At 52.1% G+C, this 19,086-nt stretch overlaps 2 protein-coding genes across 3 annotated transcripts in view; both read right to left on the reverse strand.

Annotated features, from left to right (window-relative positions):
* Positions 1-1,042: 1,042 nt before the first annotated feature.
* Positions 1,043-9,248, reverse strand: AJUBA (ajuba LIM protein; the record flags this gene model as incomplete). 2 transcript variants are annotated; one of them, XM_079701044.1, is made up of 8 exons in its annotated part: positions 1,043-1,206; positions 1,663-1,731; positions 2,437-2,488; positions 2,572-2,702; positions 3,426-3,488; positions 3,610-3,677; positions 5,320-5,421; positions 8,216-9,248. In XM_079701044.1, the coding sequence occupies 8 exons, from the start codon at positions 9,246-9,248 to the stop codon at positions 1,051-1,053; spliced, it is 1,674 nt and encodes a 557-aa protein (XP_079557170.1). The 2 variants fall into 2 exon arrangements, with proteins under 2 accessions (XP_079557170.1, XP_079557171.1); XM_079701045.1 differs by lacking the exons at positions 1,043-1,206; positions 1,663-1,731; positions 2,437-2,488; ... (2 more) ...; positions 3,610-3,677; positions 5,320-5,421 and adding an exon at positions 5,974-6,017.
* Positions 9,249-13,028: 3,780 nt separating this feature from the next.
* Positions 13,029-19,086, reverse strand: part of LOC307049607 (uncharacterized protein C14orf93) — a gene marked incomplete at its 5' end in the record, with an annotated part of 6,320 nt that continues 262 nt past the window's right edge. Inside the window, 4 exons of the mRNA XM_079699153.1 lie at positions 13,029-13,764; positions 14,054-14,166; positions 15,007-15,110; positions 15,725-15,786. Of these exons, the coding sequence (XP_079555279.1) occupies positions 13,345-13,764; positions 14,054-14,166; positions 15,007-15,110; positions 15,725-15,786 (699 nt within the window). The 3' untranslated portion in view covers positions 13,029-13,344. The remainder of the gene's footprint in view (positions 13,765-14,053; positions 14,167-15,006; positions 15,111-15,724; positions 15,787-19,086) is intronic.

A 19,086-nucleotide genomic window follows, 5' to 3' on the forward strand; every position in this document is an offset into this window, starting at 1 on the left:
TGGAAGAAAAAAGGAACATTTTCGGCATATTATGCTTTATTATTTCAAGGAAGGTAAAAACACAACTGAAACGCAAAAAAAGATTTGTGCAGTGTATGGAGAAGGTGCTGTGACTGATCGAACGTGTCAAAAGTGGTTTGCGAAGTTTCGTGCTGGAGATTTCTCGCTGGACGATGCTCCACGGTTGGGTAGACCAGTTGAAGTTGATAGCAATCAAATCAAGACATTAACTGAGATCAACGAGGGAGACAGCTGACATACTCAAAATATCCAGATCAAGCGCTGAAAATCATTTGCACCAGCTTGGTTATGTTAATCGCTTTGATGTTTGGGTTCCACCTAAGTTAAGCGGAAAAAAAATGTTCTTGAACATATTTCTGCATGCGATTCTCCACTGAAATGTAACGAAAACGTTCCGTTTTTAAAACAAATTGTGACGGGTGATGAAAAGTGGATACTGTACAATAACGTGGAATGGAGGAGATCGTGGGGCAAGCAAAATGAACACCACCAACCACACCAAAGGCCGATCTTCATCCAAAGAAGGTGATGTTGTGTATATGGTGGGATTGGAAGGGAGTCCTTTACTACGAGCTCCTTCCAGAAAACCAAATGATAAATTCCAACAAGCACTGCTCCCAATTAGACCAACTGAAAGCAGCACTCGATGAAAAGCATCCGGAATCAGTCAACAGAAAATGCATAATCGTCCATCAGGATAACGCAAGACCGCGTGTTTCTTTGATGACCTGGCAAAAACTGTTACGGCTTGGCTGGGAAGTTCTGATTCATCCGCTGTATTCACCAGACAATGCACCTTCGGATTTCCATTTATTTCGGTCTTTACAAAATTCTCTTAATGGAAAAAATTTCAATTCCCTGGAAGACTGTAAAAGGCACCTGGAACAGTTCTTTGCTCAAAAAGATAAAAAGTTTTGGGAAGATGGAATTATGAAGTTGCCTGAAAAATGGTAGAAGGTAGTGGAACAAAACAGTGATTACACTGTCCAATAAAGTTCTTGGTGAAAATGAAAAATGTGTCTTTTATTTTTACTTAAAAACCGAAGGAACTTTTTGGCCGACCCAATAATTGGCAGGGGGCTGTCGGGCATTGAGTCGCTGCATGTGACAGCCGTGGCAGAGCAAGTGCCCATCCAGAGGGAAGCAGCAGCAGCCTTCCTCGTCACTCAGCTGCATCCGGCAGTCCTAGGGAAGAAGGATACCTAGTTTACCTCAGCCCAGGAACGGGGGGCATCGTGGAAGTCGGCCCTGCTGGGCACTAGATTCCCAGTGACTGGGGAAAAAGGGGGCGGGGTTGGAGGGGGATGAACTCCCAGAAGAGAAACCTGAGAAAATACTTCAGCTGGACGCCAGGTGTCGCTGCTACAGCAGAAATAATGAGACAGGCTCCCATTTCCAGCTGTTACCAGGAGTCCCTAGTTTTGGGAGTCTTGACTCTGGGGAAGCCAGATTTAGAAAGGACTAAATGACCACACCCAGAGAGAGTGGCTGAAGGACGCGAAAGAGACTGGAGATGGGTCAGAGCACCTTCCTGGTTTCCCGTATCCTAGAGCTCTCCTACAGACTGTGGCAGTTCTAGGACTTCACTCCCCCAGCCCCCTTCTAGCTCTCCTCTTGGGAGCCCGGGCGCCCAACACTCACCTCGCAGTGGTAGCACTCAAAGTGATAATCTCGGTCCATGGATATCACCCTCACAATGTCCTCACAGCCCTGAAATAATGCACACCCCTATGGGCATGAGAGCAGCACGATAACCCCAACTCTCCCCTCCCCCACCAGCCCCCCTTCCAACGGGAAGATCATACAGAGGCCTCCAGAGCCTCTCTGCCACAGTCTGCAGCTTTGAGGTGGCCTCTGCAAACCCTGTGGGAACTTTCCCCCTCTCCTTCGTTGGCACTGCCTCCAGGAAGGCATGTCCCTTCGTGGAGCCTCCCCTCTATCCAGGGGCTCAGGCCTTACAGAAGGAAAGGAAAGAGGCAGGCTGCATCAATAAAGTAAGCTAAGCCGGGGACGAGGAGACCCAATAGGGCCTGGTTCCTCGTGGGCTTTTAGCTTCTCTCCCTTGGCACACGCAGCGTAAATCATTTCTGACCCCTTCCTACCAGCCCTGAGGATTCTTCCCACCTTTTCCCAGCCCCTACATCTGGGGACTGGTGACCTTGACTTCAGAGAAAGTCTCCTTCTCTGGACTGGGAGAAAAGAGATGGAGCCTGGGTCCAGCAAGGCTGTCAGACAAGTCCAGGCCCGGATGTTGGGGTCAGGGTGGTGACCCAGAGAGCAGAGTCACACGGGAATCTTCGCGGAGTACATTCCTCAGCACCACTGCCTCCCAGGGGAGGCCAGGCAGCATGTCCCCAGTCCCTCCCCAGAGGCAGCAGCACTGGCTGCCCTGCAGGAGAACACAGACATACTGACCTCTGAGGGGAGGATGGGTTGGCCACAGGCCGCACACTTAGGAGCGTAATTCCTGAAAGAGAGAGGACAGAGGGGAGCTGAGGCGGGGGAATCCCTGAGCCCAGGTCCACACCACACCCCGGGCAGGGGACTCACTTGTGGTAGTCGGTGACACAGTACACCTGGTTGGAGAAGTCCACAGTGAAAGGGATGCCGTCCAGGCACTTGTTGCAAACGATGCATCGGAAGCAGCCTGGGTGATAGGACTTTCCCATTGCCTGGAGGATCTGGCTCGTGGGGTGGGAGGAGAATCAGTCTCTGCTCTCCAGCTACCGATAACATTCCCTGCTGCTCCCACTAACCTCATCTGAGCCCCTGCTCTCGTCCTAGAACAATGCTGTGTAATCTGGGAGGACCAAGGAGTCTTAAAATGGAGGCAGAAACCCTGAAAAAGGTCTTAGGGAGCATCCAGGCCAGTGTTTCTCAGACTTGGCTGCATATCAGGGTCACCCAGGGAGGTTTTTAAGCCCACCAATGCCTGGGTCCCACCCAGAAGTATTCACCACAGTCTCTGGTGATGACCCAGCATTGGTATTTTCTTTACTTCTTCCCAGGTGATCTGCTAGGCTGCCAGGGCTGTGAACCACTGATCCAACCCAACTCCTCCTTACAGAAAAAACTGAGCTTCAACTGACCCCAGCCAGTAGCAGAAAGGGGATTAAGCCTCAGGACCCCACACTCCTGGCTCAGGTGGAGGGCCGAGCTGTGCCTGCAGAGTTAGGGAGTTAGAGATCACAGGAGCCTGGGGTGGCAGGCGGAGGAGTCCAGACTTGATCCCATAGGCAAAGAGAAGCCACTGTAAACAGCGGTTCCGGGGAAGAATGGGCTGTAAGTAGTTGCTGATAGGTTTCCTCCCCGCCACCCCCAGCTTTTCTCAGTATCCATTTAGTTCCTGATTCCACCCCTCGGCCCCTCAGTCTCAGAGTCTCAGCTGAAGACACTGTGCTTACCTTCTCCAAAATCAAGTGACCACAGACACAGCATTTCTCAGCTGCCTCCTGAAACCCTGAAAACTAGGATGAGAAGACCAAGGGAGGATGTTATGGGCCGAGAATGACCTGATGGGTGGAACTCCAGTGGGCCACAGAGAAAGGGGTGGGAGCCAATTCCAGGCCCAGGGGACCCCTCACTCACCAGATAATCTTCCTCACAGTACACAGAGCCGTTGACGCTGTAGAAAGCCTTGCAGCGCAAAGTTCGCCCTAGAAGCAGTAGACAAGGGGCTGGAGCCTCTCCCAGGGTCCAGGCACAGGGCGTCCCCACCACGGGGTAACTGCTCTCCGGTGTTTCATGATGCGTTTAAATCTGGATTTCAGAGCTTGTCCTCCTAACTGCTGTCTGTCCCGTCTCCCCACACAAATACCCCATCTGATGCAATTCCAATCTGTTTGGTCTCACTCCTGCCAATCCCCATTCCTTCGCTTGCTGCTTCTCCAGCTCCTGCCCCCTCAACAGTTTTCTGTGACCCTGCTTTAAAGGGGTGCCGCCTTCTCCAGTGCCTGTGCTTGCTCGGGGAGCCACCTGGGAAAGCAAAGCCAACCACAGGCTGGGGGACAAGGTCAAGGGGCTCTGAACACAGGGCCCTACAATGCGCTCAGAGACAATCACACTGTCATGGACTTTGCCCTCTGGGACCTTTCAACCCAGGAGCTTCTGCACAGCTCTCCTGTTCTCCTAGCCCTGTCTGTCTCCCAGGGATAGGCTCCATGGAGGCCAGGACATACTGGAACTACTGCTGGGGACAAAGTGCTTTGTTTGGGAGCAAAGTCGGTCCCCTTTCCTGCTGCACTAGGCTGCTTCCCCAAGCTTAGAGGGACCCAGAGTCTCTGGGATCAGAAGCAGCCCAGGACCTTCTGCAAGCAGACAAGACAGGACCGCTCCCCATGAAACCAACACCCAGGAACTGCTCCGGGGTGTCTAAATTATCAGGGATGAGGAGGAATGAGACAAGGGCGGAGAATGGGCAAGTTTCCCACCTCTGCCCTCTTCTCATCAAAATCTCCACTTCTAGCTCTGTCCAGTGGTTTAGAAAAGTTGACTTAGAAACTTATGAGACACAGGGGAGTAGAGAGAGGGAAAGAGACATTCCCAGAAGAGGCTCTATAAACAGAAGGACAAACAGATAGATGAACCTAAAGGGAGCCAGGCAGGGGCTGGGAGTGGCTGGAGTCAGACAGGCAGAGATAGGAAATTAAAGGTCCAGCAAAGGAATCAGAGTGGGTAAGCAGGGGGGCTGGGTAATGAGGGAGGTGAGGGAAAGGCTGGGGACTTGAGGCCGCTGGGAGCACCCCCCAGCTCCGGGCGGGCCTCCTGAGCTAACAGCAGCGGGCATTCCTGGAGCGTGATGTCATCAGCTTGGCATGGCCCGGTGGCCTGCACTCCAGCGAGGTGGCTGAACTCTGACCAGCCGAGAGAAAACCCCCCTCTCCACTCCCCCACAGCTCCCCGCTCCCTCAGCCCACCCCACCCTTCCCACATTCCAGTCTTTCACTGTCGCCCCAGGCAACTCGGCTGCCCAAGACCAAGCCCCTCCAAGGAGAGGCCGGAGGGCTGGGAGGGAGTCCAGGCTGGGCAAGCAGGAAGGCAGAAGAAAGAGGGAGGAACAGAGCGGAGGAAAGAGGCTCAGCAGAGGGAGGACTGACCTCAGCAACGGGAGCCAACATGGGGGCGGGCGGGAGAGAGCCAGGTAGAGCACAGAGAAGGGAAGCAAGAGAGAAGGTGGGGGCCAGACCAGCAAATGGAGAGGCACAAGCCCTGCTTTCCCTAGTCACTTGTGAGTGTGTATGTGTGGGGAGTGCTTGAGGCCTCAGGCCCTGGTCCAGAAGGTCTGGGGGCTGCACTCACCACAGGAGCAGCAGACAAAGCACTGGGTATGGTAGAGGCTGTCCAGGGCCTGGCAGGCATTGCTCTGCCCATAGATGCCTTTGTTGCACTTGATACAGGTGCCTGAGAGGAGAGAAGAGGTTGTCAGTATCATAGGGCACTCCTCCAGCTCAAAACCAGGGATTCCTCATCTTTCCTGACGGCAAAGCACCACCAGTCACAGCCTCCTTTTGACGGGCTCCCTTTTGGGAAGAGAGAGTTAATGGGATGCAGCAAGGTTTTGCCTGGGCTGACTTATTCTTGTTTACTGATTAATCAACAGACATTTTCTGAACATCTATTTAGTGCCTCGCAACAATATTGTGCCCAATACTGCGGAAAATTGGAGAAACTCAAAGATATGGTCCCTGGACTTCAGATGCTTGGTTTCTGTTGGGGAGAAAAGACTAATCAGGCAAGATATGATCCCCGTTGCACTGTGTGGGACAGTCAGAGATGTGAGTCCATAAGGGCCCAGCAGCAGACTGGAAAAAACTTCCTAGTGAAAGCACACCAGGCCCAGAAAGCCTCTCCAGGACCTCGGCTTCTCCATCTGTCAAATGAACTGCCATTCAGCTACAGAATGACTTCTGCTCTGTACCTCTAGGCTTCCAAAGATGGAAAGAAGGATCTGGCTCAGCAGAGGGCCCTGTGCAGAGGGGACCATGTGAGTGTGACTCCTCTGGGGAGGTGGCTGCTGAGAATGCAGGGTGTGTTCCAAGGACTGAGGGTTGCAGAGGAAGGGGGGAGAAGGGTGGCAGAACCCCTAATATCTCCCTGTCATCTTCTATCATAGGAGGAACAGAGCCAAACTGCTCTTCCCTGACATCTCCCCTAAAATACATAACACCTGGCTCTGGCACCCGTCTTTCCTGGGTGCGTTCTTCCCTCCTTCCACTCCCCAATTCCAGGCCCATGAGTGAGGGCTAGGGCCTGTCTTTGGGGAACAGATCCCAACGGGCCCGCCTCACCCCGCCCCACCTCTCCCCCTCGGCACACTGCCACACTCCTTGCCTGTTGGGGCCCATCCAGTCTTTGCCCAGGGGCTTGGGAGCCCGTGCAGCAGCTGCAGCGACTGATGGGCCCAGGCCTGTCCTGCTCCCACCCTCTGGCAGCTGGGCAAGGCTGTAGCCAAGGAAGAGGGCCCCTACTAGGGGCAGGAGTAGGAGGGTACAGTCAGACTGGGGGTTCTGTCAGAGGAGGCAACCTGACCCCTAGGGAGAGAAGCACCCCTCCCCCGCACCGGGGTCAAAATGCGGCTTCCCCAGGGGAGGGGAGCTCTGCCCCAAGACTGCCATGCCAGGGGGCCCTGTCAGAGCCATTTCTTTGGGAAGCCTTGGACATTACGGGAAGACAAGAGCCAACTGCTCAGGCATGTCCGCCTCACCTCCTCTAACCCAGCATATCCACTCCTAGGTTCTTCCTGCCATTTTACTGCACTCTCTCCCAGCTCCTTTCTTCCTTCTGGTTCTGATGGCTTAGCTGAGGAGACTTCTCTCCACCCATCAGCCACTCCTCCCCAGCCTCAAAAGGAAACTGCTAAAAGGATCCTGTCACTTAGTCTCCCGTGACCGAAGCATCATCTGCTCTGGGTTTTCCTCTCTCAGGTGGGGGCGGGGTGGGGGGGAAATGGGGGAAGGTTGGAGTTGAACTAGCCTGCAGCCCTGCTACCTCTGAACCTCCTCCCCTACCTCCCTTCCCTGGCTGGGTTCCTCTCTCTATTTACATTTCTAGCCACAGTGTTCTAGAGCATGGGGTCCGGGGCAGGAACATGGATGGTGAGAAAGGTGAGAAGATGCTGGGAACACTGTAGAGGCCCACAGATCTAGGGGCGGGCCCTCTACTTCTTTCTGTACTTCCTATCACAATCAGATTAGCATTATTTTATACAGTGAAGTGGTGCCTGTGGGTCCCGGCTAAAAGATCGTTCAAGACACCAATATCCACCCACCCCATAGCCGAGACATATAATCAATTAACACTTCTTGAAGGTGACTGCATCCGGGAGAGAGGCGGCGACCAGGTTTCTTTAGCAGCAGGAAATAAAGGGCCACTTCGTGCCTGAATTCTGAGCAGGTTATGGCCAGAACCGAAGCCCGGGTTATTTCTGGCAGCTATACACGGTCGCCATCCATCCAGGGGTGATGTTGTCCCGGTGGTCAAGGCTTCTGCCCTGACTTCCGGAGGATGGGGAAAACAGAAGCTGACACCACCGGGTCTCGGCTTAAATGCCCACCCACGCACGGAGCCAGCAGGACTGGGGCCAGACAGCAGTAGGGTCCCTGCTTGCCGTCCCAGGGCTTTCTTCCTCCCCCCAGGCTCCATTTCCCCGACCGCGGCCACAGCTCCGCGCGTGTTAGGAAGCAGCTCCCCACCCCCTGCACCCCACCTCCGCCCAGTGCCGCGCGGCCGGCCCCGCCCGCGGGCACCTGGAGCGCCCGGGCAGGAGCCGGCACGCACGCGGCCCACCCGCCCCGCCCCCCAACCCGCGCATTCCCCGAATTCCTGCGGGCGGAGCCTGGGCCCGGCTGGGGGCGCGGCGCGCAGGAGCCTGCAGGGGCAACGCCGCCGAGGGGGGAGCAAGATGGGGGATGCTCTCCCAGCCCCACTTGGTTCCCCTCAACAAGGCCTCCTACCGCGAAAAACCCAGGCTCTAAAGCTGAGGAGCTGGGATTCACGAGATCATCAGGGGAGTTGAATTTAGCAGGAATAAGGTGCCCGTGGTCCATTTGAAACCCAGTGGGAAGGGGAAATTCCTCTTGCCTCTTTCCTAGCCCCGCGTCTCTGCCTCCGACTTCCCAGCGCCCGCCGTCGGGGCAGTGGGGAACCGAATGCGGTGACGGGTCTCTTCCCGTCCCTAACCACTTCTCTCACTCACCAAAGTAGTCCTCTCTGGACTCTGGCTCCCGCATCCGGGCCCGGGCGGCCTCTGGAACGAACGCACCTGGCGGCTCCTCGAGACCTGACGGCTCAATCCCCGAGGGTTCCCCGCGGGCGCCGGCTTCTCGCCCACCTGTGCCCACCGTCAGGCGCAGCAACGCTGTTAGTTCATCTTGGTATCGGGCGCCCGCGGCGCAGTCCCCATAGCCAGTCACCGAGTGTCGTCCGGGTTGCGCCCCTCGTCTCTCCAAGGGCCCTGCCGCTCCCACTCCGGTCCCGGCTAGAGCTCCCGGGCTGCCCAGGGCTGGGGGATACGAGTGGCGGCTTTCCTGGCAGCCGAACCCCGCGGGCCGATGAGCGCACAGTCGGTCCAGGGCAGCGTGGAGCTCGGGGTAGGCGGACGGCACCCCTCCAGAGGAATAGCCCGCCGGAACCCCGGCCAGAGGTGGGCCAAACAGGCATGGCCCGGCGGGCAGGGGGCTGCCATGGCGCTGGTCGTAGCCCATGCTGATGCCGCTGGTACGGTTGCTGCAGGGTCGGCTACCTCCGGCTCCACCAGCCCCCGCCCCATCCAGCAGCAGACTGCCCCGGGGGCTGGACGGCTTGCTCGCGTCGCTGGCTGAGCTACTGGCGAAACTGGAGCGGGGGCTTAGGGCTGGGGCCGTCTCCAGCCGAAAGTCGGGGGGCAATGACTGAGGTAGAGGCAAGGCCCGGGTGGGAGGCGGCCCCCCGGGAAAGGAGCCTTCGTAGCGCGGCGCCTCAAAGGAGCCGCGAGGGTTCCGCTCAGCGTCCAGGGGGCCTTGCTCCCGGGCTGGCTCCAACGGCTCATCCCCAGGTCCCCCAGTAGCTCCACGGGGCCCTGATTTCCTAGGTCCCCCCGACCCACTCAGGCGCCCCTTGCCCGGCCCGGGGGTCCCATCAGACCCAGACCTGCTAGATTCACCCTTTCTGCGGCCGAACTTGGCGCTGCCGGAGTCCGAGAGTCTTAACTTCTCCAGCAGGCGACTGGCTTTCTCCCCTAACCGCTCCATGCCCTCGGGCCTGGGGCCTCCAGCCCCCTCCCCGCCCGGCACCCTGCAGCGTCTCGGCGGCCGCTTCTCTTTCCCTGCGGCCGGACTTCGCTTCCCCAGGGGCACAGGATAGGCACAGGGGTTTAGCGGGCGCCCCGGATGCCCGGCGCCAACAATCCCGCAGCATCCCCCAGCGAGAGGGGTTGCGTCCCCCCGCGCATCAGGGGTTAAGCGGGGCTAGAAGTGCCTACGGCCGCGGCTGTCCGGTCCGCAGGTCTATCTGTTCACGCGTCGACTCGCCCGGCAGCCCCACTCTCCCAGGCCCCCGCCCCCCTCGCTCACACACTCAGCACCGACCCAACTTCTCTCCCAAACTTTTGTCTGCCTGGCCGGATCTACTTTCCTGGAGGGGCGGAGCGCCGTGTGCGAGACGAACGGGGGTGTCGGCGCAGGAATCTGGTGCGCCGGAAAGGGGGGGTGGCGAGTGTTGGTGCTAAGTGTCCTGGAGCTGGAGATCGGCCGACTGGTGGCGAAAGGAGGGCGAGGGGCAGTTTGGACAGTTGCTACTACATCACTCAAGAATTGGGACATGAAAAAGTGGGGGAGGGGGAGGGGACCTCTTTGTTTGCAGTTGGAATGCGCGGAGGGGCACGGTGGAATGTCGCGGTTCAGAAAGGGGCGACGCGAGGCATGTTCTGCGCAAACACCGTGACTTTGTTCCTCGTGTGGGGACTGTGGGAGAGATGAGAAGGGACTGATACAGAAGTAGTGAGACAGGGAGAGAGAAGAAAGGTAGATACATAAAGAGGTTCAGAGACGCATAAGAGCCCAGAAAGGCGAGGAAGCCCTTATAGAGAGGTGGTGGAAGACAGGTATGGAAAGAGAGAGCCGAACCAAAGGGGATCGTGGGTGGTGCGGAGCCGGAAGGCTGAACAGATCAAGAGAAAGACAAATTTGTTCAGGTCCAGAGAGAGTGAGAAGTAAACAGATAAGCTGCAATAAAAAGACAACTTTCTGAACCCAAAACTCTGTAACGGGAGGGAGGGACTTTAGTGTGTATATAAAAGGAGAGAGGAAAAGGCTTGGGACTAATCTCTACCTTCAGGGTAGGACAGATAGAGGGATAGATAGACACCCCCTGGTGTTGGGAAATGAGATTTTTAGCAAATATTTCAGGTGACTGGGGATAGAAGGCCCGGTTTTAGAGCTAGCAAACGCCTCACCCTTGGTTGGCCCACAGTAGTTGGTGATAAAGAATAAGTACTAACTTAAAAGGGGGAAAAAGAAAATGTCATTTAGAGGAGATAGCAAGTGAAAATGATCAAGGTGGAAAAGCAAAAGAGGCTGATCGTGGCCATACTAGGAGGATCAAGAATAAGGAAAAGAGGAAGCCATGGCTGAAGCTGAACATGCCTAATTAAATATCAGCCAACTGCTTTTGCCCAGACTAGCACATGGCGGGGGAGAGGGGAATGGAGAAAGAAATGACTCCTTCGTATTTAGATAGTAAATTCGTGTGAAAATTATATGCAAACAAACCATGCATATTATTTTCATCTCAACATTTTGAACATCTTTTATAATTTTAGTGTAGCCTTAGGGAATGGGGGAGGAAAGAAGTTTAATATCTTTGGGGAAATTAATTTGGCACAAACTATTTGGCTTCTCTGTCCTAGCTGCATTGTCTCCCTGACCTCATCTCTTCTGAGAATCAGCCTCTCTGTTTCCCAGGTCAGGCCTACAGCTTTTCTCTGATCCAGAGGAGAGTTTACTCTCAGATTGGAAGCAGGGAGGACTGAAAGCATTAGTAACCAAGGGGAGCTATCAGGTTGCATCCAGAGTCTGCTGTGAGCTGTCTTCAGAATCAACCATAACGTTCTCCCTCCTTTCCTGTTTCCACATGGGGAAGGAGAACCTGGATTCTTCCTTCCAATTACTTACATCCTCTAACATTTGGGAACTTTGCTCCTTTGGGGTTAAAATGGGAGAGTAAATCTCATGAAAAGTTGAGGTGCCGTTAAAGGAGGCCCATCAGGAGTTGGTAGTGGCAGCAATGGGCACAGTTGGGACCAACAACCTGTGTTTTCAGGGGATAACAGGAAGGAGACGCAAGTGAAGGGGTGTGGTGCGCTGACAGCGCATGCTCCAGTAGTGCTCACGACCTCTGGGTAGCCACTCCATAGTCTGAACTGGAGCTGGGAGCTCCACAGGCCCTATTCTCCATTCCCAGGACCTTAATTAGCCTCTATATACACAGGTGACTCCCAAATCCATATTTCTAGCCCAGACATTCTTGGACTTAAAAACTCAGCTGACGAATAGCATCTCCACTCGGTTGTCTCAAAGGCACACAACACCCTGACCTCACCTTCCCTGCCTCCCAAAACTGGCTCCTCCAGCATTTCCTGAGTAAACGGCATCATTAACCACTTAGCTACTTAAGCCAGAAACCTGAACATCAACCCTATGTCCTCCTCCCTTAACCTCAAATCCAAGCAAGTCCTATCAGCAAGTCCTATCAATTCTGCTACCAAAATATCTTTCAAATCTGTCCTTCCCACATCATCACCACTGTGTGTGTGTGTGTGTGTGTGTGTGTGTGTGTGTGTGTGTATCAGGCCATCTTTTCTCTCCTGGACCACTGCAAAAGTCTCCCTGCCAAGGCTTTCTCCCTCCCATCCATCTTGAACCCTAAGGTCAAGTGATTCTTCAAAAACACAAAACTGATCATCTTATTTCCCTGTTTAAAACCCGTCAGCGATTTCCCACTGTCCTTTAACTAAGTCTATACTCTTTAAGGTATTTTACAGAGTCTATCTCTCCAGCCTCTTCTCTCAGCAACATCCCCTCCCCAAATGGTTCTGCAGTAGAACTGCACATTGTCTGTGCTCTCTCTTGCCTCTGGACTTTTGTACTTGCTATTTCCTAGGTTTGGAACACTCTCTTGGCTTCCCATTCCCTCCTGGTTAACTTCTCCCCGTCTTTCAAGCATCAGTTTAAACACTCTCCGAGAAGACTTTCCAGACCGCCAGAGCAAGTTAGTTACCCCTGTGGTACATAGCCATGGTAGCTACATTCCCCCATCATCACACTTATCACAATTCATTTCATTGCCTACTTAAATGCCTGGCTTCCTGACTAGACAATAAAACTTCTGATCAGTATCTAGCCTGTTCAACAGTTTATCCATAGCACCTAGCACAGCACCTGACACCTAGTTAAGCAATCAATATTTGTTATATGATTGACAGAGTGAAGAGAAAGCCATGTTTACTTCTCAATCCATCCAAAAAGGCACAAATTTTGTGTGTGTATATATATTCTGCATGTGTGCTTGTGTGCACACACACACACACACATACACACACTCACCTTCCTCAAAATACAGCTTGGCTGACAGGACTAAGAAATAGCTACCAAGCCACGTATACTGCTTGGTCACACGGTGGGAAAGCAGCTGCTGGTGAGACAGGGGAACTCTTTAAGCCTTAATTTCCTCATGTGTACAATGGGAATAATAAAATCTTCCTTATATAATTCAATAAAGAATAGCTATTACATCTAGATCCCAATTCCCAAATACGGTGGAGCCTGTGTTCTGCTCAGAAGAATGAAGCCCATGACTGAAACTGTCCACCAGGTGGCAGTATTACCCTGGCCTGGTCCTGTGCTGCTTCCCTACAGAGCAAGACCAGCAGTCAGGGGAAGAAGCAGAAGGTACAACCAAGGGCCGCTTCCCTAGAGCTTTGAGTGAAACCAGAAGAAAAAACAACTCAGAGACCAGGGCATACGTCAAGAAGGCCTCCTGTTTCTTGGACCCATCCTCCTCCTTCTCTCATCCCAGGCTCCTCCGAGGCACTGTTATGCTTAGGAATAAGCATTTTCTGGCTTGTCGTTCACAGCGGGGTGGGGGGGGAGTTTTTCCCCCTTGGAGATAAGTCCTTTTACCCCACCAGAGCTGCCAGCTTCCACTTCTAGTGGAGACTGTGCTGAGAAGAGAGGCAGATTGGCTTTCTCAGACTGCAGAAGACATCTCGTTATTCTGGGAAGCCCTGTGGCCACCCATTTTGAGGACATGGGAAGAGGCGGATGCCAGAGTTATTCTTGGTTATAGATTTCACTCATCCTTTTCCACCTTGATTTCAATGAACGAGTTCAAGTCAGGACAGCAGGTTTTGTGGGGTTGGTCAAAAGATGGGGAGACAGGTCCATTCTCATCACCTCCCTCATCCTCCTCCTCTTGGAAATTAGGATTGTAAAGTTCTGGTGGAAGGAGCTGGGCCTCAGCAGAAGGTAAGCGGTCTGAGGGAGGTCCATACACACGGTTGGCTTTGGTGCCATGCTTAGAGTTGGCATCCAGGTGGTAGCAGAGCTGCGTGAGACGCTGGGCCCGGAAACGGGGAGGCCGGGCTACCCAGACACCTGGCTCATTAAGGCTGTCCTCTTCATCTGACATCAGCTCCTCTGTCACATCCTTCCACAGGCGTTGGTCCTCAGGGCCAAAATGCCTCATGATGCTGGATCGGTTGGCAAAAAGCTAAGGTAGGAGCCCAGGACAGAGATTAGGAAAAGCAACAAACCATGCATTAGGTTTGGGGAAAGGCTTTGGGTGGAAGGGAGGCTGTGTAAAATCTGTGCCCGAGAGAACCAAGTTCTCAAGAGAACCCAAGTCAGATCTTAGAACTGGCTCCCTTCCTCCTCCTCCTCTGCTCCGTTCCTGGATCTCAACTCCTTTCTCAGATGCCACGTCCCCTGGCCCTTCCCACTGTGACTTATTTATTAGGGTTTAGAGTTTAGCATCTTGAAAGGAAAGACTAGAAACCTACCCGATATCTGCGACTTCGAAGTTTCTTCTCCTCTTTTTCTTTTAGGCCTTTAAAGGGGTTCAGGGAGTTGCGGTACTCACGCCTCTTAGTAAGGAAGTAGGCTACACAGGCTCCTGGTGGGGAGGGAGAAGGCAGGCAGCAAAAAGCAGGGTCCTCAGCCCTTTTTTTTTTGCCCTAATACTACTGGATGGGAGAGGGGTGAACCACTGCTTAGACGATGGGCTTTCTGTATATATCCATCAGCATCTATTCATTCCTCTCTGGTTTAGATCCCTCTGCCCACCTCCGTCTCCAACAGGAACTCCTCCCACTATAAAAAGACAACTCCAGGGAGGGAGGGAGGGAGACGCAAGAGGGAAGAGATATGGGAACATATGTATATGTATAGCTGATTCACTTTGTTATATAGCAGAAAGTAACACACCATTGTAAAGCAATTATACTCCAATAAAGATGTTAAAAAAAAAAGAGACAACTCCAATGCTTCTGTAACTCCCTTCCCCCACTCCCAGTTAAACCTGCCCCCATTCTACTCAGCTGACAGCAGATTACAAGTATTTTTTCAGCAGAAGCTTTCTTAGTGCTACAGACAAATAACAGAAGAGCAAGGAAAGTAGAAAACCCAGGACATAATATTTAGGGACAAAAGGGCAGGGCTGGATTCTGACCTCCTTTTCACAGCACCCTAGATTCAGAGTCTGTGTGTAAATGTCATGCATGATGGTGTTCTGGCCCTTTCCTTCTCCCATTTTCATTTCAGACTGAGTAGGGGAATAAAAAAGCAATTAGAGTCAATCCTGTGTATATTGTAGGTGAAAACAATAACCAAAACCAATTTTTTAAAGTCCTCTATTTTCAAAACCACCTAAATCATCTCCATATGCCTCTTCTCCTCTGGCCAGGAACAGGGGATGAAGAAAGGATGGGATGGGAGTTAACTTAGTTTTTCTCACCTTTCAGCTCCTTGTCAGTGTAATTGTGGGGACTGGTTACCAGCTCCTGCTTGAGCTTTTCCAGAAGAAACTTCACTACTGAAATATTCCAAGAGGACTTGATGCTGCCACAAGAGAAGAGAGTGAATAAGGCAGTCAGTATTTTATTTTATTTATTTATTTTTTGGCTGCACCACGTGACTTGTGGGATCTTAGTTCCCCGACCAGGGATGGAACCCGTGCCCCCTGTAGTGGAAGGGTGGAGGTTTTTTTAAAAATAATTTTTATTTATTTATTTATTTATTTTGCGGTACGCGGGCCTCTCACTGTTGTGGCCCCTCCCGTTTTGCGGAGCACAGGCTCCGGACACGCAGGCCCAGCAGCCATGGCTCACGGGTCCAGCCGCTCCGCAGCACGCGGGACCCTCCCAGACTGGGGCACGAACCCGTGTCCCCTGCATCGGCAGGTGGACTCTCAACCACTGCGCCACCAGGGAAGCCCGAGGGTGGAGTTTTAACCACTGGATTGCCAGGGAAGTCCCTCGTCAGCATTTTAAAAGCTAGACAGAGATTCCCAGCACTAATCAACTTCATGGTAAAGTCCTCCATGGCCTAAGACAGTATACAAGGGGCAACGGTGAGATGGAAGCCTTAGGCTCACTGTTATACTGGAGCAGCCCCCTCTATTTCCCTCTCCTTGGCAAAGTTCCTTATGATCTTTTCCCTCAAGAGGATCGTACCTTTCAGACCCATTGAATCTCTTGTCATTGGTGATGTGGTTATGCACATTGTGGACCAATTTCTAGGGGAAACAAACAAACAAACACAGAATCAAGCCAGGAGCAAATACGATGAAACCTTCCTCTGGTCCCTAGGCACTGTCCCTATGGGGTTCTCTGCCTGAATCCTGCCCATAGTCTAGGTACCATTTCTGTTGATGTCCTTTCTTAGCCAGAGAGCCGATCCAAGTTAGTATTTCTAATGAACCCTCCCTTTCTTTCCTTTTCATTTAATTTGTGTGGAGTCTCCAGGATGACCCCTGGTCTTACTTCTGTTCCCAGGGAATATGATCACTACAGTAGAGGGTTTCAAACACTTCCACAAACATACTCCTAATAGCAAGGAGAGAGCAAATATACACCAGGGCTACTGCAAGTGGACATTTCCTTTTTTTAAAATTTTAATGTTATTTATTTATTTTTGGCTGTGTTGGGTCTTCGTTGCTGCACGTGAGCTTTCTCTAGTTGCAGTGAGCGGGGGCTACTCTTTGTTGTGGTGCACGGGCTTCTCACTGCGGTGACTTCTCTTGTTGCAGAGCACGGGCTCTAGGCGTGCGGGCTTCAGTAGTTGTGGCTCTTGGGCTGCAGAGCGCAGGTTCAGTAGTTGTGGCGCACGGGCTTAGGTGCTCTGCAGCATGTGGGATCTTCCCAGACCAGGGATCGAACCCACGTCCCCTGCATTGGCAGGCGGATTCTTAATCACTGCGCCACCAGGGAAGTCGCTACCTTTGCTTAAACACCTTTTTTTTTTTTTTTTTTTTTGCGGTACGCGGGCCTCTCACTGCTGTGGCCTCTCCCGTTGCGGAGCACAGGCTCCGGATGCGCAGGCTCAGCGGCCATGGCTCACGGGCCCAGCCGCTCCGCGGCATATGGGATCCTCCCAGACCGGGGCACGAACCCGTATCCCCTGCATCGGCAGGCGGACTCTCAACCACTGCGCCACCAGGGAGGCCCTGCTTAAACACCTTTAATGATGGGTTCTCACTAGTTTTTTTTTTTTTTTTTTCTTTTTTTTCGCGTTACGCGGGCCTCTCACTGTTGTGGCCTCTCCCATTGCGGAGCACAGGCTCCGGACACGCAGGCTCAGCGGCCGTGGCTCACAGGCCCAGCCGCTCCGCGGCATGTGGGATCTTCCCGGACTGGGGCACGAACCGGTGTCCCCTGCATCGGCAGGCGGACTCTCAACCACTGCGCCACCAGGGAAGCCCCCTCACTAGTTTTTGACTTAGCTACTATTGAACATCTCTAATTGTTAAAAAAATTTTGCCTCAGGGGCTTCCTTGGTGGCACAGTGGTTAAGAATCCGCCTGCCAATGCAGGGGACATGGGTTGGAGCTCTGGTTCAGGAAGATCCCACATGCCGCAGAGCAACTAAGTTCAAGCGCCACAACTACTGAGCCTGTGCTCTACAGCCTGCAAGCCACAACTACTGAGCCCACGTGCCACAACTACTGAAGCCCGCGTGCCTAGAGCCCGTGCTCCGCAACAAGAGAAGCCACCGCAATGAGAAGACCATGCACCGCAATGAAGAGTAGCCCAAGCTCGTCGCAACTAGAGAAACTCTGCATGCAGCAATGAAGACCCAGTGCAGCCAAAAATAAATAAATAAAAAAAACCTTTGCCTTAGATGCTCCAAAATCTGACCCCAGTTTTGCCCTAACAGCACCTGAAGTATTTGAAGACAGCTTCCATGTACTCACCAAGTCTTCTCTTATCCCGTCTAAATACCAAGTCCTTCAACCATTCCTCATGACATAGTTGCCAGACAGACTCCTCATGAAACTATGAGCCTCTCTGGTTTGCCAGTGTCCCTCTTATAACATGGCACATGGAACTGAATCTAACTCATCTGTTGAGGTCTGGCCAAAGGGAGCATTACTTCCCCGAGTAGAACTCTATACTTCTAGGAATGAAACCCAAGATGCTGTACCTCTCTTAGCAAGCCTATCCCTACTCTCAGTGTCATAGGGTTCATTCATAGTGAGCTTGTAGTCAACTCAAGTCCATTTTTCACATGGATTACTATCTCCACCATTCTGCAACTGTTTTTTTTTTAAACTTTAATGTAGGATTTTACATTTCTTCCTATTAAATTTAGTTTTATTGTTTCTGATTATATTTTCATTCCAATGTCCTCCAGTCAATGGAGATTACCCAGTCCCAAACTGATGGGATGCTGATCTCAGGATTTCAGCTTCATATTAAAAAATGCCCAATTTACGCTCCTACCCCTATGGCTGCCTGACCATATCAACTTAGGAAATTACTGTTAACTCTTTATGGTTAGGGTCTCCACTCTAGACTGTTGTACTAGCTTCATATTTGATATAGTTATTTTACCTCTTAGAAGTCCAAATTTGAAAAATCACAAAAGATGGGTAAATGCTTCAGAAAGAATTTGTAAGAGTTGCAGAAAAAAAGAAAAGAAAAAAAAGTAGGGTGGGGGGGTTGCATAGCTTCCAATTCAAGTGGCTTGGAAGAGATCAGCTGATAAAAATCCAACCAAGCTTGAAGTGGAAAGGGAAAATACTCTAGACAATAATAAGCATTAAGACTGTAAAGGCTGCTGTCTCACCTACCTCCTGAGTGAGCTAAAAATGAATAATTTCCCCAATGGGTGTCTGGCATCTGCAGCAGTCCAAGGAATTAAGATTCCGATTTGGTCCTTTTGGATCCCTAGCAGCAACCCACAGCAGCTTCATCAGATTGGAGAGATGCCTCTCTCATTCCTTCCCAGAGCTAAAGGTTGGAACAGTGAAGATCTGCAACTATCCCTCTCCCTCTAAACCCACAGACTAATACAAGAACATTTTATATCTTTCTCTGTGACGGGCAGCAAGACTCCCTGACTGGTCCTCTCACTCCTCTTCAAGCACTGTAACACAGAGCAGGATGACTGAGAATGCTGTCCTCCCAGAAGGTCCCATGCTGAGCTCTCCAAAGGGCAGGAAGAAGCCAGGCCTCATCACTAGACCTCTTGCTGGAGGCAGTAGGCACTAGAGGAATGGAACTGATCAAAAATCCTGATTTTATGCAAATTTCAATTATCACACATTTATTCACAATTTAAGCACTATGAATTTTTGGGAAATCCCTTGAAATGTACTTCTAGGTATAAGCTTCCATTTCTATCACTGGCAACAACAGTGCCCTCTTGGGCCAGAAATCCATGACAGAGAAACTAAACCTAGTCCCTGTTCTTTTTTTTTTTTTTTCTTTTAATATTATTTATTTGGCTGCACCTGGTCTTAGCTGCAGCACATGGGATCTTCGTGTGGCATGCGGGATCTTTAGTTATGGCATGCAGGATCTTTTCTTTTTTT

This window comes from Hyperoodon ampullatus (genome assembly GCF_949752795.1).
Source record: "Hyperoodon ampullatus genome assembly, chromosome: 3".
In the NCBI taxonomy this organism is placed as follows: Eukaryota; Metazoa; Chordata; class Mammalia; order Artiodactyla; family Ziphiidae; genus Hyperoodon; species Hyperoodon ampullatus.